The sequence below is a fragment of the Armigeres subalbatus genome, chromosome 2 (assembly GCF_024139115.2).
Source record: "Armigeres subalbatus isolate Guangzhou_Male chromosome 2, GZ_Asu_2, whole genome shotgun sequence".
In the NCBI taxonomy this organism is placed as follows: domain Eukaryota; kingdom Metazoa; phylum Arthropoda; class Insecta; order Diptera; family Culicidae; genus Armigeres; species Armigeres subalbatus.
The window spans coordinates 331,454,005-331,479,657 of NC_085140.1; the positions used below are offsets into that span (position 1 = coordinate 331,454,005).

General features: G+C 37.8%; 2 protein-coding genes across 8 annotated transcripts in view; both read left to right on the forward strand.

Annotated features, from left to right (window-relative positions):
* LOC134212753 (uncharacterized) overlaps positions 1–25,653 on the forward strand; it is a 394,317-nt gene that overhangs the window by 316,710 nt on the left and 51,954 nt on the right. For all 7 annotated transcript variants that reach the window (XM_062690878.1, XM_062690877.1, XM_062690883.1 and 4 more), the window contains exons 8-10: positions 13,119–13,276; positions 13,349–13,470; positions 13,545–13,608. In XM_062690878.1, the coding sequence (XP_062546862.1) occupies positions 13,119–13,276; positions 13,349–13,470; positions 13,545–13,608 (344 nt within the window). The remainder of the gene's footprint in view (positions 1–13,118; positions 13,277–13,348; positions 13,471–13,544; positions 13,609–25,653) is intronic.
* Positions 5,390–6,919, forward strand: LOC134212752 (protein CDV3 homolog). The gene has a single exon (XM_062690876.1). The coding sequence runs from the start codon at positions 5,493–5,495 to the stop codon at positions 6,192–6,194; it is 702 nt and encodes a 233-aa protein (XP_062546860.1). The 5' UTR covers positions 5,390–5,492; the 3' UTR covers positions 6,195–6,919.

Below are 25,653 nucleotides of genomic sequence, written 5' to 3' on the forward strand. Positions count from 1 at the left end.
CCATAATTAATAACATGCTCCTTTATCAATAACATTCGCAAAACAGGCTATTCAGGCTCAATTTGTGTCGTGTTTTGTTGTTATCCGGCGTACTTACTGCTGAAAAAAATACAAAAATGAGAAATAAAACAACTTGCGCACCAACTCTTTGTTTTCGATTAGTATTGATTTGGGCACATGGTAGGAGTTCAAAGAGCAGTTCCCCTATTTTACTCTAACTTAAGCCTCTCTTGGAGGTCATAAAACATCTCATAAGGGGGCCCTCCTTAGCACAGCGGTATGATGCGCGGCTATAAGGCAAGACCATGCTGAGGGTGGCTGGCTTTGATTCTCGGTGCCGGCCGGTCGAGGCAGTTTTCGGTTTGGAAATTGACTCGACTTCCCTGGGCATACAAGTATCATCGTGTTAGCCTCACGATATACGAATGCAAAAATGGTAACTTGGCTTGCACACCTCGTAGTTAATAACTGGAAGTGAGGCACAAATGAAAGACAAATACTCGGAGGATATGATTTGATTGATACCGCGTCTAGGGACATCATGGGAGTCGTGATTGATTCGGTAGACCATTTGATTCAAACTTCAAGACAATTTGGAGATTCTACAACATTTCATATGCCGGGATTTGAGACGTAAATGAGAGATATATACTCGGAGGCCACGATTTGGTTGATACCGCGACTGAGGGCAGGTTTCCCGTGACAGGAGATGAAGTCCACACGAAAAAAAAAATTATCCGAAGTCTAAACTCAATCGCGGGAAAAGTGTACGGTTTAAGAATGGGCGATACCGATACGATAAAAATCCCATGTGTAGAAATGCGAATCCCGCTGGGAAACAATTCCGTTTGAATTTATTCCGCACGGGAAATGCGTATCTCTGACGGAAATTTATTATGGAAAGAACCTAGTGAAGTGGATGGTGAAAAGTGAGAAATGTGAGAACTGTCAAGAGAAAACTAAATAATGATAAGCGAGAAATGAAAAATGAGAAGTAAGCAGTGAGCAAGTGTAAAATTAGAAGTGAGAACTGAACGATTAGTAGTGAGAAATGTGGAATGAATGGTGTTGTGAGTAGTGAGAATGAGACGCGAGAAGTGAAAAGTGAGTTATGAGGAGTGAGAAAAGAAAAGTGAAAAGTGACCAATGAGAAGTGAGAAATGAGTTGTGAGAAATGAAGAAATGAATAGTGAGAAGTGGGAATTGAGAATGAGAAGTAAGAAGAGTAAAGTGAGAAATGAGTAGTAAGAGGTGAAAAGCGAGACGGCCACCTCTCTCTCCCTCACTCATCCTCTCTGACCCACTCTTTTTAACTTACTCATTCTCTCTCTCCTTCACTCACTCGCTTACTTACTCAGTCGCCCTAACTCATTCTCATTCTATCACTCTCACTCACTCACTCACTATCACTTACTTACTCATTCTCACTCACTCACTCATTCAATCTCTCACTCACGCCGCCTACAAGAAGTTGGCGGGGGAAGTCCTAGGCGAGACGGTCATGGTGGGGGCACTCACGACGGAGGTGAATCTAAGGGTTAAAGACCTGGACGAGATCACCGAAGTCGAAGAGCTCGTCACGGCACTGCGGCGACAGTGTGAAGTGGAGGCGCCCACCGCAGCCGTTCGCCTGCGGAAAGGTCCGGCAGGGACACAGGTAGGTAGGTTCGACCTGGGTGGTGCGGATAGAATCGATTTGGTTGGCAAACTGAAGCCAAAGTTTTCTATTGTGCCGGAGCCAAACATTGAAGATTGTGGTTATGTTCGTTTTAGATATTATATTGAGAAGTATTGTTATTATTTGGGAAAAACAATAAAAATAAACTTAGGTTGAGTTTTGTATTAATTGCAACAAATGTTTTCGCATTATATTTCGAGTGGAAAATTAGTAAGGATGCAATCAAAAAGCATTCGTTACGAAATTTTACGAGATTCATCAGCTGATTGGAGCAGGAATGTATGTAAACCATCGTAAAGTCATGGAGAGTCTCGCGCATTTGTGCGTCTCCATGCAGCATGAAAAGAGAAATTCGAAGAGCGGGCAATGTTTGACAGCAAAGTAACTGCAAAATAATTTTGCTCATGGGAGTGATTTCAAAATATCCTTCTACTCGCTTGAGAGCAGAAATACGGCTCTATCCGCAGCACCCAGGGTTCGACTATCTGCAGCGGACGCCTCCAAGGTAGTCAAGTTATGGAGCGTCAAGGTGGGGTGGTCGGTATGCCCTGTGGGCATATATGAGCAACCCGAAGTTTGCTTCAAGTACCTGGAACCGGGGCACAAGCAATGGGACTCCAAAGACCCTGACAGAAGCAATCTCTGCCGACGCTGCGGATTGGAGGGACATAAGGCACAATGCTGCACGAACCCTCCCAATTGTTTGATTTGTTCCAGCAAAGCTGTGAACAGCAAGCACCCCATGGGGGGTTCGAAGTGCCCGGCGTTTAAGCGTGCTGCAAAATCACAGTGCAGGTAACGCAGCTGGCTTGCTCGGCCTCGCCCGAGTGTTTGGTATGCGCAGGTTTAGAGGAAACGGCGGAACACGTGTTGTTCGTGTGCCCACGTTTTCGCGCAATGCGTAACCACATGCTTGCCACATGTGGTCTGGACACTACCCCGGACAACCTAGTTCGGAGGATGTGTAAAGATGAAGTTGGCTGGAACGCCGTTTTATCGGCTATCGTCCAAATCGTCTCGGAGCTACACAGAAGGTGGCGCGTGGACTCAAGGATGGCTAGTTCAGGCGCAAATGAGAGGTGGTCCAAGGAATCGGAGTCGGCTTCATGGGTCATACATGTGGTCATGCCCTGTGGTCGAACTCGATCCTTTTATCGTACAAGTGGTCGCGCGAATAACAACATGGTATCGTCGCTTTCGCGGCGGCGGTCAACCGGGCAGGTTCCGAACCCGAGGACGGAAAGGGGTCTTCGTCAAGGCTGGGGCAGGCGTAGGCACCGCGTCAGCAAGTCCCTCTGTATGTTGGCGAATAGACCCTATCGCAGAGAGGTCAATTTGGGGTGCACGCGGCATCATCATTCTTGATACCAGTCGTGCAGAGGGAAGCAGGCGCGAAGTCGACCCTTCCCACCTTCCGAGGACGTAGGGCGTGGTAAGGCCACCTGGAAAGCCGGCAATGCGCTGGCCCGATACCATGGTGTTCTTCTAAAAAAGCGAGTCACGATGTTCGGTGCTGTAAGGATACGCAGCTAACCTCGAGGGTGCGTTGTGCACTGGCCCCCCTTTGAAGCATTACTTTCTGGTTGTACCTAAGGGACTATGGGCTTGGCGGCAATGGATACGGTTTAGCGTGTCGGGGATGTAATCCTGCCTCCCTCGTTTGCTGTTGGAGATGGTCCCTGGAAAAAAAACTCATTCACTCACTCTTACTCACTCTTTCTCACTGACTCACTCACTCAATCTCACACACACAAACACTCATTCTCACTTACTCATTCAATCTCACACACAAACACTCATTCTTACTTACTCATTCATTCTCACTCACTAACTAACTTACATATCTTTGCCTCCTGTCGCTCGTGCGTGTTTGTATCCATTTTTCCGCGAGCGGTAATAGCTGCTATTTGGGGAAAAAATAAAAGTAAACTTAGTTTGAGTTTTGCATTCTTTGTAACAAATATACCCCAGTATACCCCCGCTGATTCGACAAATGTATGGCCGGACTACCGGGGTTTATCTCGTTAATCCGACTGTCAAATCCATACAAATGAAACAAAATCACAGCGCAAATTTGAAAACTGACAGCATAATGTGTTTAAATGGGTGTTGATATTTTTTAATCCGGAAAATTCCGAATTAGCGAGATCCGGACCAACGAGTCGTCGGATTAGCGAGGTCCGGATAAGCGGGGGGATACTGTACTCACATTATATTTCGAGTGGATAATTAGTAGGAATTCAACTAAAAACCACTCGTTACGAGATTTCACGAGATTCAGCAGCTGATTGGAGCAGGAATGTATGTAAACCATCGTAAAGTCATGTGAAGTCTCGCGCATTCGTGCTGCATGAAGGTATGGAAAGAGAAATTCGAAGAGCGGGAAATGTTTGACAGCCGGAGAACTGTAAAATAATTCTGCTTATAGGATTGATTTCAAAATATCCCGCTACTCGCTTGAGAGCAAAAAAGCGACTATCCGCAGCACCTAGCTACATATACTAAAGTTTACTTCGGATTTCTTGGCAGATATCTAAAGACAATAGCTTTGACTAGAGGCCTGAATGAAAGAAATGCAGATAGAAAAAATGTCGCTGCCAACACTGCATTCAATCTTCTTCAGAAAGAACAACACATGAAAAGAAAGAAATGGTTTATGTAAAAGATATTTTAGTTACTAGATAAAGATTGTCGCTTCGGTTCCCTTTGTTCTGCTGTCCGAAACATGTGTGGTACATACCTGTCAAATCGTATGGATTTTCCTTCTTTGACATTTAGCTCCCCTATCCTCGCCAGCAAAAGATGTTCCGGACAGCGACGACAGCGACAATCTTTATCTAGTAACTAAAATATCTTTTGTTTATGTAGATAAAATCTCACAATCCGCCATTTTATGTGTCCACATCACATAACAATAGAATCCAATAAACAATAGAATTTCATTTCATAATCTATAAATAAAAATATATTATTGCAAACTAATGTAAAATTTACATTCAATTTCAATACATTCAATTTTGTTTATTTAAAAATAGCATTAAATCGAATTTGGCCGTTTTCAGTATTTGAGCCAACATTTTGGCTGCTTGACAGGTCTCCTGCTCGATTGGCTGCTGTTTTTTGACGGGTCGATTGGTGGCACATAGCTATTCGCGTTTCTCTGATTCAGGCCTCTAGCTTTGACTAGCGTGCTGGAGTGGAAATGTAGCAAAACATCCAAAACTAGCTCAGGGACTATACACTAATTACGTAAGCAATTTTTCTGGGTTTTTCAAACCCCCTTCCCCCATGTAAGAATTTTCCCATACAAATATTTTTTTATATGGAACGTTAGAAAAATTTTCTTTCGTCATTTAATGACAGAATCCCCCCCACTTTCGTAAGTGCTTACGTAATTAGTGTACGACCTCTTATCTATTAGCGAAAATGAGCGCAAGCAAAAAGAGCCTCTCTTTTGCACATACGACCTCTATTCTCAAAGCAATCTAAACCAGCAGGATCTTTGGCAATAAATTTGCTCAACTTCGTGCATTTGGCGAAACGCAATCTAATATTCTTCGAAACTGGCAGCAAGGTTTTATGTAACGCCTCTGCCATTAGCTTTTAGACTTTTTTACCCACGCGTCTGCGCCTTTCGCACCGAGTGTGTATGTAGGTAGCGTGACAACGAAACGTCAAATCTGTCATTTCGCGCGGACGACAGACGTCAAAGTCCATTCAGAAAAAATAAATCCATCAGTTCGCGAGTGCGACGAAAGGGAGAAACTTCTACTGCTGGCTGCTGGCATTTATCACCACGTTGTTTGCTGCTGCAATGGCCGATTTGGACGATTTTTTCGCGAAAAAAGACCGCAAAAAGTCGAAAACGAAAAAGTTTGCCACCCCGGAGGAACTGGCGAAATCGATTGAAGAGGCCGCGAAGAAAACTGCTGAATCGAAAGCCAGGAAGGTGACCCCGCAGAATCCCGAAGGAGTAGGAAATGAGCCGAAGAAGCCTGCACAAGCGGACGAAGAGTGGAAGGAATTCGAGGAGGAACGAAAGGATTACAGTGGACTGAAATTAGCACAGTTGACCATCTCCGAACAGGAAGGCTCCGAAGACACGGCAGGTAAGGACGGTGGTTCTGCGGTTGATGGCGACGGAGAGGGTGGTGATGTCGGTAGTGGAAACAATAAATCTGGAGCGTGGAGAAATGTCGACTCTAGTGCCGAATCGGCTGATAAACAACAGCAGCTGCAGCAACAACAACAACAACGGGCCGGGCCCAGTGTCTACGTGACGCCGGCCATGAAAAACTTGCGGCTGAAGAAGAAGGGGGTTGCACCGGATTTGAAGAACGAGGAATTCTTCCCGACGTTGGGTGCGGAAGCGCCGGTGGATCCGACACGAGGTAAAAAAGATTCCACATTCGAAGAGGTGAAGCACGGTGGCCGCGTCCGGTCGTCGGATCTTCCTTCGGCACAGCCCCTGCAGGTAGGAAACAGATTCACCTCGTTGAGCAACGATGCAAGCTAGAGAGTGTCCGGGCGGCAGCGGGAATGCCGTCAAGTCAGGGCTAGGAGTAGGAGAAGGAACTTTGCCGGCGATTGTCGCCGGTTTGCATCCTAGGTTTTTGTATTGTTTAATTCTCTTATTCTATTATTTTCTTCCAAATTGATAGCCTGTGTCCCGCGTATAAATGTGCTCTACCTATTTACACAAACAGACTGCTCACTACAAATAAGAGGAAACAAGATTAGGAACTTGATTTCGGACGTTTTCATTGTTTCGGGAGTGGATGGCTTGGTTTCAAAGATTGGGGAATTAATACGATTTAAGGAGATCGTTCGAATTGATATTTACGCACTAGCCTGCATTTTCTCTCCGAGTTTGAATGAAGTGATTCCACCTCCAAAACAATGAAATCTTAAGAATACAGTGTTTTAGCTACTGAATATTTGACAGAAAAATGTACGATTTTTTTTGGCAAAATAACAATTATCGTATCCAAGATAGTAGTAACCCATTTCTTGATTCGAAAGCAGATGAAATCGGCAGCCAAACACATTTTACGACAGTATCGATACGGCGCGTTTCTCCAACTCGCAGGGGAAAGAAATTATTGATGGGAACATTATTATTAAATTGCAAATCAAAGGACAAAACAAATCTTCGTTACTACTTTCATTAAATACTTCCGCGAAAGCTAAGCCGTGTTGGTTTTGTAATCAATAAAAATCAGAGGTAATAAATCTAAAAAATAGATCTTTTCGCTTACATATCACAACCTCCCTGGGTAAGCAGCCCGGATGATCATATTGTATATAAGCATAATTCCAATAAGAACTGATATAATTTACCTACCTTATCTTTATAACGGCTGTTTCAGGAGATTGTGTTTAGGTAACTTCATATTAGCAAGGTAGTTAGAGATTTCATTATTTGAATATTATCACATGTGCATATATTTTCGACTAATTGCTACTAATTAGGTATTTCTTTTGCTAATTGCTGTTTCCAACTCACCTAGCTGAATTTCGTCTTCATATGGCATATCTAGCATCTATGGTAGTCTGATCTTTGAGATTTAACGAACGAGCTAAAGCGAAACCATTTGAATGTTAACAAGAAAAGTTTTAAATCAATTCAAGACGGCCGACAGTTTAGTTTAAATTTGCAACGGATGAACTCTTGTTGCTGTAAATGTGCTTAACTCGGGTATTCTTCGCTAGAAATTTGAATCAAACAATGATAATACATGGGGTGATAAAATATGAAATGTGACAATATCGGAATTTTTTTGTGTTCGATTTTATAATTGGTTTCACGAATATGAATCAGCTTAACTTTAGAGGTGTGCGCCGCCGCCGCCGACATTTTTGCATCGGTGCGCCGCTGTTTAAAACTTATCACGCCGCTGATATATATTGTTCCACGCCGATTCAAACAAGGATTCAAAATTCAAATTTCAAAGAAGTCCGCAGAATTTTCCATGGAAATTTCGAAGATTCAATCGAATTTCCGTAGAATTTCCCGAATGATCCCCACATCATCCTGTTGGAACTCCAGAGAATTTTTCGTGAAAATACCAATGATTTCCTTGAAAATTACCGTTGAAATTCCGAAAATCTCTCAGTAAAAACTTAAAAAAACTGTGAGTTGAAATTCCAAAGAATTTCTCTCTGTAATATAATTGTTGAACCTAGGAGGGTCGTTTGGCCGAAAGTAATTTGGCCGAGAGCCGAAAGGCCGAAAGTTGTTAGGACGAATATGTAGTTTGAACGATCACATCATTTGACCGAAGTCCACCTAGCCCAAAGTTATTTCAAGCAAAATTTTTCATAACGACGTATGTAACAAAAGTAAACAAAACGGGGTTTTTAATACAACGTGACAATCACACGCGGCTTTATATAATACGCATCGATTTTACTGATTTCAGATCTTAAAATTCTTTAATTCGATCTTTTGCGAATCGACGTATGTAAAAATTTCTATTTTGAAGTCTCACTGTTACATACGTCGCTTTAACATATGGGAACTGAGAGCGACCTATGTAACAAAAAAGCAAAACAAAACAAAACTGCAGTTGCGTCAATCGTGCAACTATGGAAAACCGACCAATGTACACCGACGTACGTGTAGCATACCGGTGTATGTATAATTTTATCGTTTTTCACAGTGAATTTGAATGAACTGAGCTTTGCTGTGAAGCACGCTTATGACGTGTCATGTGTTGATGCATGCCAGCGGAAAAAAAATTGAAAAGAGATTTAGTTTTAAAACAGTTTTAGAAAAAGTTTTCCCAAGTTTCTGCAAAGGATTTCTCGAATCCTCATAATTGTGACATACGTTGTTATGAAAATTATGCTTGATTTGGTCGCAAATGTCATTTGGTCGACGAAATTTTCCCGTTTTAAATATTTTCCCATGGAACTTTAAAAGAATTTCTTATGGACAATTTAAAGTACTGCCCGCAGAGATCAAAAAAAAATCCTTTCGAAAAATTACTCGTAGAAATACCGAACATTTTTTCATGAAAATTTAACAAGGTGTCTACTCATTTGTAGAAACAAAGTTCCCTGATTTTTCAGGTTTTTTAGGTACTTTAGATTATTTTCAAGTAAAAGCAAACGTGTCATGTACAGATTTTTGTAGCAAAATAATCAATTTAAACAAGTAAATATTGCGGAACACGTTTTAAAAAGAAAATATTGGTGGTCTCACAACATTTTTCTCGGCATCTTTTTCTTCTTATTGGCAGAATTAGTGTAAATTAAGCACTTCCACATTTGCTAACTGCGTGGTTTATCTAAGCCGAGTTACTATTTTTGCATTCGTATATCGTGAGCCTAGCACGATGATACATTTATATGTCCAGGGAAATATAAAAAGATTCCAACCCGAAAATTCCCTAGACCTGATCGGGAATCGAACCCAGTCACCTTCTGCATGGTTTTGTATTGTCGGTGTAGCACCAAATTAGAATTCGGAAGTCGGCTCTTCCGAACCGAACTTTCTTCCGAAGTTTTATCTGTCAAACTAATTGATGCGTTGTTGAGCGCATCTTTTCTTTAGGCTCTTTAGGATCTTTAGGCGAATCCAGCGCACTACTTTTGAAGTTGGGAAAGTTGCCTGTATCTGGAGAAAAATCCAACTTCGGTATAAAAAGCGTTATAAATTTGTTCCGGATAGACGAAAAAGTCTTAAGGAAATGGCTCCAAGAATTCTTTTGCAAGTTCATTCAGAAATTGCTTCAATCAAAAATTCCTTCAAGCATTCCTTCGAAAATCCCTCCAGGAAATAAAAACGAAATTTCTTTCAAAAAACATCGGAACTTCCTTCCGAATTTCACAGAAATTCATTTAGGGACTTCTTCGTAAAATACTTTAGAGATTTCTTCAGATATTCTTTTTAAATTTCTTCGAAAATTCGATCGATTTTAATTAGATTATTATTTCGTTAGGGGAACTTTTGTAAACTTCTTAAAAAATGTTCCGAAAATTTGTTTGGGACTTTCTTCGGGGATTCCTTCAGATCTTCATTCGGATATTCTTTTAGAAAATCATTTGACGATTCTTTTATGAATTCTTCTACGTGTTCCTTTAGAACATTCCTTGAAAATGTTTTAAGGAATTTCTTTAGATATTCATTCGTTGATGGAAAAGGATAAAACTGCTATTGTCACTCCAGTTCGTGCAACCAACATTCAGCAGCCAAACATAGCAGCCAAAAAACCGGTACTATAAGTGTCAAACCAATGTTGTTGATGCAACGAATCATACACTACAACATAATAAACAATATATGCCAAATTGAGCTTAGTGAAGCAAAATAATTTTAAATAGCACAATAATTTAAATGGTTACAGCGCCACTAGCGTTATAGTTCTTATGCTCTACTGGAAATACATTCGAAAAACGCTTCGGATTTCATTTAAATCCTTAGGTATTTTTAGGAGTTTATTCGATAAAATAATTTACGAAAACTTCAAAAAACACCTTAACGAATTATTCTGAATATTCCTACAAAAAATCCTTATTACTTAACGAATTTCATTGGAAATGTTCATAAATTTTTTCATGAATTTCTTTGGAAATTATTTCTGTAATTCCTAGAGGAGATTACTTCCAGTATTTGTTTTTAAAATTCGTCCAGTAACTTCTTTTGATCATTTTTAGAGAGTTTATTTCAGCATTTCTTCTACGAATTCCTTTGAACCTTCGGAAATTCGTTTGAAATTACCATAGTAATTGATTTCGAAATTCCTACGGGAATCTATTCATAAATTCATTTTGGAATCCTTCTAAGACCGTCTAAGACAAATTAAGTACTCTCCATTTAATTCCACCAATTATTTTCGATATCTTTGCAGATACGTATTTCGACCACAACTGTGTGGTCGTCTTCAGTGTCTCGTACTTGACTCGACTTAGTTACATAAATGGAGAGTACTTAATTCGTCTTAGACGGTTGAATACATTCCACTAAAAGAGCTTAATATATTTTTCCTGGTCCTTCTAAGGGGCAAGCCAGAGTAAACGCGACGAGCGATGCGACGCGACGCGACTCACGTAAAAGAATAACAAACATTATCAACAGGCTGTCAAATTGCACTGTCGCGTCGCGTCGCATCACACGTCGCGTTTACTCTGGCTTGCCCCTAAGGATTCTTTTGATTTTTTTTTAGATTACGATCGAAAATACCTCGAATTCCATTCGGAATTCCATCGAAAATTCCTTTAGCAAAAAATAGATTTGCGGGAATTTAAAAAAAAATCTTTTCGGAAATTCCTTGTGAATTTCCTTTAAAAATTCCTTCAGGAAATCACTCGAGGGTTTTAATAAATTCCTGAAGAATTTCCCTGAGGATTCTCAAAAGAGTTTACAAGCAAGACCTAATAGATTTCCCGAATAAATTATTTTTCCTTGGGTATTACTTCGGGAATTATCCACGAATTACTTTGAAGCTGGATTAACGTTTTTTTGCCCATAGATTGGAACAACGATCCATACGTTTTCAATTATTAAATTGTTTGATCTTTTTTTCATGTTTGAAATTTCCCAAATTGTGTCAGAAAATCTCTAATAATTCTAGCATTTTTCCAGCCAGTAGTCACCCTGTGGAATTTCTGGAAAATTCCTCGTGATAATTTCGAAGAATTTTCCATGGGAATTTAAAAAAAATCTCATGTCATTTAGCATGAAGCTGAAATTCCATTTGGAATTTTTTTCCATCCATTTTGAAAAATCTGCCGCGGAAAATTTCTGGTGAAAATTCCAGCGTGTTTCCCGTAAAAACTCCTCAGAGTCTGCCGCTTATATTCCGACAAATGTTCAGCGTAAATTTGGCAAAATATTTTGTTTAGTATTCTGCAATACTTAACAGGAATTTCCGATAATTTTCCAAACAATTTTCTATACCAAATTTGGAACAATTTCTCATGAAAATTCTGAAAAGTTTTTCATGTAAATTCCGAATGATTTTCCGCTGAAATTCCAAACAATTTTCCTTGGGAATTACAAAGAGCTGCAAAGTAGTTCCTGTGGAAAATTCGAAAATTGCAATAATGAATATTTTGGAAAAACTTAAAGCATTTTCTGGAAAATTTGCTTCCGATGGTGTCCTGAAAATATCCTGAACGTTATGAGAAATCAGCATGCCGATTCACACCGCCGCCGCCGCTGGCAAAAAAGACTTTCGGCGTGACGCCGAAAACGCCGCCGACCAAAATTCGGACAAACGCCGCCGCCGCCGCCGATTTTTAGACCGGCGCACACCTCTACTTAACTTGATCCCCATTCTATAATATATTTATACGCATTAGATAATTTTTCCTTTTAGCTCGGTACAATGCGCAAGGGGAGACTTTTCATTTTAAATTACGCAAAAGTTTGGGATAATGTAAAAGAGTTGATGCTGCCTTCTTTTAAACTTGCTTTTAAAGCACGCGTTTGTTCGGAGCAATGCAAAAAAGAAAATCATTCCTTTTCAATTTCGCGATTGTTCGCTATCATGCAAAGGAATTGATGCTGGCTTCTTTTAAGGATAATCGTCACGAAATAAAAATTGTAACTCGCGTTTTCAAGGGCACTTCATTCAAAACGGAAGCCACGCACAACTGTCACTTTTATTATTTCACGCATGCACTGCCCGCAGGATCGCATATTTGTAACCACTCGCATTTTTATTCATTTTGTAAAAAGCCTGTGAATTCTTTAAAAAGCTCAACTTACTGCATCTAGTCCCACAACAGTACAAAAGGCTTTACTATCTTGCTTATCTGTGGTAAGCTGAAAATGATTGAGTTTGTGGGGAGGATTGACAAACGATTTACAAAATCAACCAAAATGCAAATGTTACAAATATGCGATCATGGGCAGTGCAGCGACGCAGCAAATCTGGAATAATAAAAATGACAATTGTGGGTGCCTTTCGTTTTGAATGAGGTGCCCTTGAAAATGCTAATACTTCAAAATTGGATTCCGTGAGGATTGTCTTTAAAGCTCGCATTTGCTCGGTGCAATGCAAAAAGGGAGGAAATCTTTCCTTTTTTTAATTTACGAGATTGCTCGGGAAAATGCGAAAGAGTTGATGATGCCTTTTTATTTTATAAAACACGAGTTTGCTCGGTGCAATGCGAAAGGCGAGATCATTCCTTCTTTTATATTGATGCCTCCTTTTATAATGCAAAAGAGTTGAAGATGGCCCTTTTTTAAAGCACGCGTTTGTTCGGAGCAATGCAAAAAAGGAGATCATTCCTTCTTTTAAACTACGCGATAGCTAGGGATAATGCAAAAGAGTTGATGATGCCTTCTTTGAAAGCATGCGCCTTCTTTATTGTCAATATCAAGAAGTCTATGTTGAAGAAAAAAAATATTCGCGATATTATTTAGTTAGGACATTCTTTCAGCTTCTGTACGTTATTCATTCCCTCTTTTTGTATTTTCTCTTTCTAGTATTCAGCGGACGCTTCTGAAGCATCCCCTGCGCCAGGGCTTCCTGATGACGCCCGGCTATCCCAAGTACTACATCGGCGACAGTGTCTGCCGGTGGACGCTGTACGCCCAGCGGCATCAAAAAATTAAGTTAACTATTCTAGATTTAGCGCTGCGGTGTAAGTTCATATGCCTCAATTATTTCGTTTTAAATATTATTCTAAAAACAAATGCTCATTATTTTATTGCAGATGACGAACCGTGTAGAGACTACGTTGAAATTAGGGATCTCGATGCGAATCAGACCCTGTATAGCAGTTGTTCGGAGAGTACGCGACCGGTGGTGGTGGTCAGCGTACGGGAAAAAGTAGAGGTACGTAGCTATATAGGATTGTGAATTACGGGGACATTTCATAGCAAGCATTCCATTTTCCATTCTCATTGCAGGTTAATGTTAGAACCACCACAAAAGTGGCCTACCCGAAACGGGGCGTGCTGATACACTATTCAGGTGAGTTGCAGTTTAAAAGCCATTTCAATTCAAATTTGACGAGAAAATTGAATAAAAAATGAAAAATAAAATGGTCAATCATCTTCATATGTCGCCTCCTCATAAAACACATGCGCGAGGAAACATTTCATCCAATTGGCGCGTTTGGTGAAAAGTTTCATGTGCTTGAATAAAAGCTTGCGAGCAATATATATCGATGGCGAGACAGAAAGCTTGGGCGAATCGATAAAAGTTGATGCAACATTCTCGATAGATAAAACCTGAGAGATAAAACGCATGTTTAAACGAGGTGAGGATATCGCCCATGAGCTCTGCAATTGGTTGTTCCATTGATAGAGAAATATTGTGCAATAGTATCTTTGAGGCTATACAGAAACAAAGTACATAATTAGGGGAATTATGGGTAAAACCGACACTGCGGGTAAGACCGACACCACTACAAATCTCTGATTTCAGGTGATTATCGGACAGAATTTCGACACACTTTGAATAAACGTTTGATTTCTTGTGTTTCTAGTCATTTTGTAACTGGCGGAGACGTGGAAGAGTCATAATAAACAGACAATTAGCATTGATCACAATTGAGGAGATAAGTTATGTAAAATTTTGGCATCGGTGTATAAGCTTTTCCGACAATAATTTGTTGATTTTCAGTATTTAATCCATCTCTGATCCATAATTGAACATCATTTTGTGTATGTTGTGGAAAAATAGTTAAATTTTCTAATTATAAACATCCACATGTATCTCATCATTATTATGCTATCAGTTGGGGTAAATTCGACACCTGCCATCGAATCACGAAATACCTCTGTTTTATTAGACACATCATACGCATAATATAATTCAAGTATTGGAAAACGAAGCGCCGGGGAATCTAACTTAATCGTAGACTGATTACATACCACGCACGAAGATGATGTGCGTAACAATATGTCTGGAGGGGTAATGTTGAGTCATCAAGGAAAACCTGCAGGTCGGATAACAATAGCGCTCAAAGAAGAACCGTATTTTTAGGCTTATTTTGCTCTTAGATATATTCAATCCGTTCTCTAGTGTTGTTCTTTCGTGATCTATTTTCACCCCTGTAAACATGTAGCTTGTCACCTATGGAACTAGTCATTTTCATTTCTTGTCATAACTGCACCATACGCATTTATTTTAAATCACCGTTATAAACAACTTTTTAAAATAAGGAAAGTTAAATGTAGGTAGTTAGTAAATTTGTTACTAACATTCTTATACTCTATATATTTTTCACTCGATCCACTAAAGAAACTAAATAAAATATGATGTGTGGTGATGATTTTAATATATAAAATTTTGTTCAACCATTGTTTATGAGTGACCCCTAAACTGCCTGTAATCGCATAACTGTCCCATATGACTTTTAATCATTTTTGAGTTTTGATGACGAATGGTTATATTTTGGTTTATATTTGTATGCTTTTAAATAAAACTATGTAATTTGTTCTAAAAATTTCGAAAAAAATACCAAGTCGATTTGTCCCATCTTGAAAGTAACCGCATTTGAGTCCCATTGTGAATGTAATCGTATAATATGTCCCATAAACATGAATTTTAACTGACTCTGGTTCAGGAAGATTTTCTTTTCTTGTTTTTATTATGATAATTATTCTTAGAACTTTTATCTCGGCCAACGGATGATGTTTAAGGCCCGGTCATACCAAATTGAGATTGAATGGAGTAGAAACCCATTGGATATTATTTCCCAAAAATTTACTAAAGGTTTGATCTACCAGAACGCTATACAAACACGTTGCGACAATGTCACATTATCTTTTGTGGATATACTAATTTAGCATTAAGATGTATCTGTTTTTATTTAGCAATAATAAGCTATTCTTAATTTTCACTCGGTTGCGTGACCAACATGTACCCATCATTTTGAACGTGTAACTTCAATTTCCCCCCAACACATTTGGAACATGTTTAAATCATAAATAAAGAAAAATCAGACGGTCTCTGAAATTCGGTAAACATTTAGGATGAATTTTGAATGTCCAGACGATGTTTGGTTTGCTCTGTCGAATCACATGTTTCACAACTTTCGTGTTCTCATTTCACGATAAAAGAACAATAATTTGGCTATAAAACTAGTCTAGAACTCTTAGTACAGGATAGTATGATAACAATTACAATCGTTTCGGTGTATACGACGGTAATGCGAAATTCACGATTTGTAATTCTTGATGTAATTTCCTACAGAATTCAACGTAGTTGGACAGGATATGCGATTACTTTCTCTTCCAACAGGCAAAGTAACCGCATATACTGTCCCACGGATTATTTTCGTAAAAATATGCAAAAATCATTTTAATAATGGAAGGCATAGTAAAATATACATATTTTTACACCACACTGGCGTGAAAAATGTTTGAAAAACATTTCAATCAAGCAACGCTGAAGAAAATATTGATAATCTTTTAAATGGTCGTTTTCTCGATTTGCTATTTTTTCATATGGGACTCATATGCGGTTATAGGCAGTAAACATGAATTTCATACACAAATATCAAAATGAATGTTGCTAAACATTTTCAATTATGTTGTAACATCATTAAGGCTTGTTCTGATGTTCAAATCCATAACGACTTGATGTGTCGGTTTTACCCCCATGTGGTGTCGATCTTACCCGCACTACAGCTGTTTGGGCTGGAAAATGGACTGTTCGCGTTTTAATCATAAATCAAATTCTATCAAGAAATATTATTCTGAGACCTCATAGACTGATGCATGAAGAGCCAAAGTATGCTTGTATGAGATTTCTAGACCGGAAAATTGCTTCATAGATTGGGGAACTGTAAAGTTGCTTAAGGTGTCGGTTTTACCCACTTTTCCCCTACAAAATATTGGCACCCCACTCGAGCAAAGCTTGTGCGCAAATAAACCGTTTGTTTGAGAAACTGCATATGTAACATTTTTGGCCAAAATGAGATTTTTATATATTCTGAATCCTGGTCCAAAAATACGTATTCTGTCAAAAAAAAAACGAAAAAAATTTTTGTTCAGGAATGTATGAATTTTTTTTCGTTTGTTTGAGAAACTACATATTGTCTATCCGGAATAAATTTATACCGCTGTTTAATGTTTTTGCACTGGAAGTACCCCAAGGTGTTGAGTTTTGCCAAAAACTATTGATCTGTATCGAAGAAATAGAAAGATTCGGTGCCAATTTCTTCAAAAACAGTTTTTGTTGTTTTCTCGAAATTGTGTAAAATGGACTTATGCAGTTTCTCAAACAAATGATTCAAATATTTGTCAAGTCAGACTAAAATCCATGGCGAATTCTAATCAGTCTGATAGATGTCCGGATAAACTTGACAAATATTTGTCAATATGACAAACAGTGGACTGCGGGCTATAAACTTTGCAGGGGTTAATACGAAGTCGAAAGACGAAGTACACGATAGGAAAAATTTCGAGAGAAGACAACGTTAGTCAACCATCACGAGTTTGCATCGGTGGTGACGAAATTGAGGTGGTTGAAGATTTAATGTACTTGGGATCACTGGTAACCTCTGATAACTATACCAACAGAAATTCGAAGACGAAGAGCTGGAAATCGTACATAATTTGGACTCCACAAGACTCTCCGATCGAATAGAGCTCGCCGACGTACCAAACTGACGATCTACAAAACGCTCATTAGACCTCTACGTACACAAATTGCACGTAACTAGAATGTAGAACAGTGACCCTATAAAAATGGTACTCGAATCCTATCCGACGGGTACAAGAAAGCGAAGTGTTCAGGGTTGGATCGATCAGGTGGAAGACAATTCGCGTGGTGTGCGTTTTGACGCTATGCATAGACTGCGCTGTTGACGACGTGCAGCCATGGACCGAGCGAAATGGAGACGACTTTTATGTACTGCAAAGGCAATTCCAACGTTAATTTGAGTAACTATAATATTTTTTTATATGGGATTCTGAGTAAAACTGTGGAATTGTGATGCTGGAATATAATGAAAAGAATATTTCTAGCTGTCAGTTTCTAAAAAAAATGATTTCCTGTTCTCAGAATTATGATATCTCAGAAATATGAAAAATGTTAGATCATGACTAACTTTACCCCGTGGTTCAATTTTATGATGTGGACACTAATTACGTAATCTGTGCAGTTTTGGTTGGAGAGATTTGGCTGAAGAGATTTTGAAGCATTGGCGTAAGAGATTTTTAAACTAACCTCCTCCATCCTTTACTTTTTTTTGTATGAAGCGTGAAAAAATGATAGATCTCCTCCCCAGTAAATGTGCGGCTTCTATGAACTCTCGGGCTAATGGACTTTTTGAAAATCATCGTCCATGTGATTAAATATGTTGATGTTTCAATTTTATTTTACAGAAAACTTGCCTTTAATACTATCTTTAATAGTATGCCAAAATTGACACCCGGTTTATCACTAGAAGTCCCGTGGATAGTTCCCCTTCCTTTTGCGCAAAATAACGTGGCGCATATTATGGAATTTGTCGCATAGTTCACCGCGCTGATTTTAGGAATGAGGATTTAACCATTTTGGAAATAGAAATCATGATTTAGTCATCAACATGCATGTTATGTTTGTAAATCACTAGGGTAAATCACTACTTGGGCCTATGGACCCCATTCCCGGCTCACTGCACAGAAAGCTAATGATTTATACTGTTTAGTAGCCGTAGGATTATGATTGATCATTTTAAAAAAGTCTCCTATTTATCTCGCACAATACTCAATATTTTTCAAAAATTTATTTCACTCCTAATCAATCCAATTATAGAAAATAAAAATGTAGATTTCAAACTTTTGCTCTTCGTTGCAACACCACTGAGCCGAAGTGATTCTTTCCACTTTTACAAAACGGTATCATCAAATAAACACCTACCTGAAAATCGTCACAGTGCTTGATACAACCATTGCTTCAGGCTGTTTATCACCACACAATAATGCTAAACTCACGCACTTTAATCTTTTGTAATTGTTCGTATCACTAGATTTTATATAAACATATTGGAATACATTTAAAAATGTATCCTCAAACCGAACAAAAAATCACCTCGGCCCAAGAACTTCTAGCTGTACAGTGCTGCCAAAAGGCCATAAGTCTTATTTTAGTATGAAGATAATCCTTCATCGTTAATAGGAAAACTGTCTAATACGTTGAAGCTATCATGTTATTTATAATTCTCTCGCTTTCAAAAGGTGGAAAAGATATTGTTTTTAAGTGTTTGGAAGAGTAAATATATCTTCTCAACCAAATAAAAATGATTATGAATAATACCATCTGGCATCTTGTTGTCGTGGAACGTGCATATTTTTGTTTACGTCGCATTTTCTACCGTCCCGAGAGAGAGAATGAGAGTAAGATGTTGAGAGATTGAGTAAAATATTGCGTATGCCGAGGAGATTTGGGGTATGCCGTATAAGCAATCGCCTATGACTGAAATGAGTGCTGCACCATGTTAATTTAAATCAAATAAAAGCTTTTTCAAGCGGTGTCTAGCAAGAATAACTATTTTTGAAGCAGAGGTGAACCCCATCGCAATATTACACGGCCCACAAAATTCAGAAAAGTTGCCCCTAGTCATAAATATCAATTAAATAATGCAGTCGTGCGCATGTTAGGCCGGGAATGGGGTGAGAAACCCTATATCAATTCTACTTGTTGGAAATGCTTGTTGCACAAATCAACTGATTAGCTTACTTTTAATCCCAAAAAACGTAAAGAATAATGAACCAAAAGGAGGAGGGCAACATGTTGAATGATCGCTCCGCACATGTCCAAACAGGTAAGCAGTGCCAGTGGGAGCCGAGTCCAACAAAACAAAAATGAACTCAATACTGTTGATAATACTATTGATATCCAAAGGGCATGTTTGAATATTGTACATTTAGACCAAAACTTTTTGTATGACGCTGATGATCTGGCAGCAAGGCCCACTTCCGACGAGATACACACGGAAAAATAAAATAAATATGCAGCACTGCACGGTGTTATCTGTTACAAAATCGAGCTTGTTTTGTCGCAGACAACGTCGCTGGCACCAAATTGAGGTTCGGAAGTAGATTTCCACACTTCCGAAAGCTCTTCCGACAATGTTTTGATAGCAAATTCAAATTTTGTTCTGACGTTCATGATGTCGGAAGTAAGTTCGGAAGTAAAACGTCGGAAGTGGGAATACAATTTAGTGCTGGCGACACAATATTAGTCATCCACTGGAGCTGGAGGGACTGCCATCCAACCTGCATACAAACGATGCACGCGGTTGGGCTCAGTCTGAGTTATTTTTAGAACTTTTGGATTTCATATTAATGCTGTCCAATGAGCAGCTCGAAGTAGCTCGAAGTAGCTCGAAGTTGTTCCCGTCCTACTCGTTCTTTTTTGTCAACAAATGGGCATGAGCAGGACAGGGAGAAACTTCGAGCTACTTCAAGCTCTCATTGGACAGCACTATTCGCCCTCTACCCGGCATACCCAAGTTGATCATACACATTTGTGATCTCTACTGATTCCACTAATCCACAACAGAGAGAAAGTGGAACCGTTTGTTTGAGAAACTGCATATATAACATTTTTGGACAAAATGAGATTTTTATATATTCTAAATCCTCGTTCAAAAATACGTATTCTGGCAAAAAATACGAAAAAAAAATTTGTTCAGGAATGTGTGAAATTTTTTTCGTTTGTTTGAGAAACTACATAAGTCCACGCACTTTGAAGAGCAATTGTGGAATACTGCTTACAGTTTTTGCACTGGAAGTGCCCCAGGGTGTTGAGTTGTGCCAAAAACTATTGATCTGTATCGAAGAAATCGAAAGATTCGGTGCCAATTTGTTCAAAAACAGTTTTTTGTTGTTTTCTCGAAATTGTGTAAAATGGATATATGCAGTTTCTCAAACAAATGATTCAGTTCTAACTCGAACCGATTACAAATTTGAAATAAAAATTATATTTACAATATATTAAGTTGAATATACAAGATATGTGTAGGAGCGATGCAACAAAGAGGTAGTTTTTTACGCGGATTTCATCAATTTCACGCATTACCACAATTGTCACAAATGATAAAACTCTACTGATTTTATTCGACTTCATATGAACTTTGACAAAGGGTCAACTCAAAGTTTTATTTTAATTCAAAGCTCATGAACAACCATAAACAAATCGTGTAAAAACAAGCCAAAGTGTAGATCTGTTGTTCACTTCTGAAAGGTAAACGACTGAAAAGTGTAAAACAATAAGAAAAAAACAGCCAAACTCAGGAGATCACTCATAAAATTATTTGAAATACATTTCTGAGTGATTGTCATCATTACCATTCAATATTAGATATTCATTATCAATATGAAGCGCAAAGATAGAAAAAAATCGTTTGATTTTTACCGAAAGTCAATAATGTGGTTCTTTCAACTCAGCCGTAAGATTTTCGTTCAATCAAATAAAATTTACAAACAACCATGCGTTCACCGCCTGTTTGTACCTGTAATGTCTCAAATGGAGATAATTGACCTCCAATGCAACAACGAGCTCATATCTAAATTTCAGAAAGACACATCTCTTGTAAAATATTTTCTCTTCAGAAGTACATATCTGTGTGAAGCAATTCCATGTCCTATTACGCAAAAAGAAAAAGAAAATAAGCACACACACAAAAAAAAGATTGTTCAAACGCCATACTATCGTGTTTAGTTTTTGTTTAAAATATATTTTAGCCATTCTGTAAAACTTAATGCCATTCTGAAAAAAATATATTTTACTTTGATTATTTTGAAAATTTATAAAAAATATGTACCGAATATTTCCTGGCCCGCCAGCAAGTGATAATTTTAAAAATTGGTCAGTGGCTTGAGAAGGTTGGGCAGGCCTGCTTTAGAATGTTAAGAAAATGTAGTTATTTTGAATAATGCAACATTCTAAAGCAGGCCTGCGCGACAATCGCATTTTCTCCCATTTCCAAATGTCGCAACTGCATCGCGAGTGGTGCGCATGATGGCGCACGGCTACGACATAGCCCAAGTCATAATTTCAAGACTTCATAGATTTATTTAAGTTTTTTAACGACTTTATCGCTGATTTGCTCAATGCCGCCAGATTAGCCTTATTGGAAGACTTCCCGGATAAAAAATATGATTAAAATATCATAAATTTTACTGTTACATCACCAATTAAAACATAGTAATTGCCATTGAATGTAATGGAAGTTTAACGACTAAATCACATCAGAGGCAATGGTTTTCCACGATAAGATGAATGGTAAATGGGGGTTTTACAATATAAAAGGGGGGTTGTTATGTATCTTTAGAATAAAAAATCGAAAAATTTTCATACAAAATTCAGAGCAAAACAATTGATTTAACGGTTCTTCAATGGGATGGTTTCGAAGGCCAAAACAATAGAAAACAATGTGTTTCAAATGTTTTTTCTCACATTTTTTTATTGTTTTACAGTAGAAATACAATGAGATTTTAAATACACTTTACTTGAATCTCGACTTCAATATTACAATAAAAATACAATTCAATTTCATGTTGACAGTTTATTTTATTGGTACTATTTCAATTTAGTTTTAAACTTTGTTTGAAATCAGTCAATTTAAATTTTGTTCCATTTTTAATATATTTTTAAGATAATTCTACTTCAATTTCAATTAAATTCAATTTAGCTTTAATTTACTTTCAATTTGATTTTAAATAAATTTCAATTTAATGTAATTTAAATTTTATTTGAAATTTAGTTTGAATTTAATTTTAATACAATTTTATTTATGTTTCAAAATTATTTCAATTTGATTTTAGTTCAATTTAGCAAGAATTTTTGTTCTAATTCAAATTAGATTCCATTTAATTTAAATTTAAATTATAAATGGTATTGTTGAGTGCGTTACCGCTATTCAGACCGGGATGCATAAACGTAGATTTCAGTCGCCGATTATGCAACCGGCAATACCCACTGAAGACGCTGTAACTGATGCTGCTCGCATTTTTTTCCTGTGGAAAACGTAAATTATAAAATCATGTCAGGTTTCTTACAAAAAGTATAAGTCGAGAAGAAAAAGAAAAGTTTTTATTTATTTATTATCAGACTAAGGCCGGAGTGGCCTGTGCTGCACATAAAAGACTTCTCCATTCAGCTCCGTTCATGGCTGCATTCCGCCAACCACGCAGTCTGCGGAGGGTCCGCAAGTCGTCCTCCACCTGATCGATCCACCTTGCCCGCTGTGCACCTCGCCTTCTTGTTCCCTTCGGATCGTTGTCGAGAACCATTTTCACCGGATTACTGTCCGACATTCTGGCTACGTGCCCGGCCCACCGCAGTCTTCCGATTTTCGCGGTGTGAACGATGGATGGTTCTCCCAACAGCTGATGCAACTCATGGTTCATTCGCCTCCTCCACGTACCGTCCGCCATCTGCAACCCACCATAGATGGTACGCAACACGCAAAGAACGCAAAGTAAAGTTACCTGTTTAATTTTTTATTGTATTCCGTTGGTGATATAGCTCGATGATAGTGGTGGCAAGCAGCAGTGTTTTATCCGAGGTTTTATCATTAACTCAATTTCTGAAAAGGAACAAGGATACATGTTAACAAAAATGTTGCGAATTGCTTCGGCGGTGTAAATCAAGGGACCCCTTCCTAAAGGTCTTTCACGTAAAAAAATGTTATTAAGATTTCTAATACTTTTATGCTTAATGATGTGTAATAACCAGGCACATACATCCTAAAACTTATACTTTTCATTAACTTTTGATTGTTATTAGCTGTTTAATATGGGATCATTCATTAGAAGGCATAATAAAGTTTATTGATATTTTCGAAGTTGGTTGTTGCTTATGAGGTTTAAATTTATAAGTTTTTTTTTCCTTACGTGTTGAAAGATCTCTTCCTCATCACAATGATCCGGTATCACGATGACAGCACTATAGATACTCACCATGGTACAGCGGCTAATGATCGGCCGTCGCTTGCTCGCAAAATCAGTATTGTCGGCGTAGCACCAAGTTTTATCTGTCAAACTAATTGATGCGTTGATTAGCGCATCTTTAGGCGAGCCCAGCGCACTACTTCCGAAATTGGGTAAGCTACCTGTATCTCGAGAAAAATCCAACTTCGGTATAAAAAGTGTACTAACTTTGTTCCGGATGGACAATAATAAAAAGAACACTTCGTTTACTTCGTCTTTCCACTAATCACGAACAAAATTGTACACGCTCATCTAAATCCAGTCATTCTCCAAGTAAAATTATAAGTGAAAGATTTTGTTTCTTTGAATTTTCTAAATTCAAATTGATCAGAACATGAATATTTCATGACCTGCAATTAAAATATATATTTGAAAATCTGTAGAATCAGTGGCGTAGCCAGAAAATTGGTCTGGGGGGGGATTTTCTGAACATTTTTTTTTTCGAAAAAAAAAATTTCTTCCGAAAATGTTTTCTCTGGGGGGGGTTTTATACCCAAAACCACCCCCGTGGCTACGCCACTGTGTAGAATGTTTTTCATGTAATAATAAAAGTTATTGTTATTTTATTGCTTTCAATTTTATTTCATCAACATGATGAATCAATGAAAAATTCTAAAATTATATTTTTATTTGCTTTAAAACGGATTATCTGATCACCGAGATGGAATACCTTTATAGCTTGTTTAATTTGTGGATAAGCAATATAAAACAAAAGCGAACAACTAAAATATTATAGAATGTATCGGTCACATTAAAATGTATTGTACTTTTAAAGTAAGTACAATAAAGGATTTTCACAACCGTTAAAAATCTACAATAAAAGTACAATAAATTGTATTATTTACCATACAACCAATTGTATTCCAATGGATCATACCATACAAGGTACTGTAAATTTTTATCCGGGTTGTAGCTATCTTCAAAATCATAATAAAACGTTCAATAAAACCACAGTTGTCAAATACTTTATGAGCTTATTAGGGGCCTAATGATCATCTTGAGGACACTAATAAAACCAAATTTGAAAACTGTCATAAAGCCGAATATATTGGTCAAAGACTTGTCTTACGCATAACCTAAATAAAACTTAGTAGGTTTAAAATGGTATTGTACAAGAATACAATGTTTATGTTGAACTTCGTGAACTATGGTCAATCGAATGGCTAAAAACAGATGTTTTTGTTCCATGTTCCCACAAAGAAAACAATAAACACAAAAACTTTCCTAACTGAGCATTCGCATATTTAAGATTTTGTTGTTTATTGGTCAAATTCCACTTCTGAAAATGAAACAGCTAATAAAAATCAAGCAATCTATATCCTTTTACTTCCAGTAAATTAAAATGGTATAAATGCGAATACACAACGAATGGTGCAATGACTACGATTCGATATATGTAGAAAAGCTTTCAATAATATCCACAAAGTTGAAAAGCAAGCCAAGTTCCAGTTGAATATAGAACGATCATGAAAAGAACTGATCGTAAGGAACCGATTGCAGCAGCTTTCAGCAAAATACTTATTGTATTTGAAAGTTATGCATAATGTTATTTTGGCCGTCAAAATTTCTCATAGTGTAGTAGCAGCCATGCTGGTAGAAAAAAATAATTTTATATCGGCGTAAATCTTTTGCAAAATCCTTTGTCATTAGTAATAATCGCTGCATTTCAAGATGATTTTCAAAATTTGAAGCACGAGGAATGTTTTTACTAATTAATTGGCCGTAAATCACAGTATTACGACGGCGCACTTGAAAAACCTGATTTTCTTACCTGTTTTCACCAGAAATTTGAATGCGCAGAAAAATTTGCAACCACGCGAACGAATTCTGGGCATCCAATTTCCAATAATTGAACATTATTTTCCTCCATGTCCGTGATGTTGTTTTTTATTTCATTCTTCCATTTCTATGATTATCCTTTTTCTTCAAAACAATAACAAAAAGCTTCACGGAAAAGAAATTCCCTTTTTTGACAGCGGTTTTATTGAACTCTTATGAATAACCTTAAACTTGCTTTGAAGATGATCCCAAGAGTGGTCCACTTAGTCATAACATAATCTTGTAGCGGTCATCAAGAGGTTGT

Bases quoted from the DNA above. Each gene is read 5' to 3' on its own strand.
- LOC134212752 (XM_062690876.1), top strand. From the start codon at position 5,493: ATGGCCGATTTGGACGATTTTTTCGCGAAAAAAGACCGCAAAAAGTCG.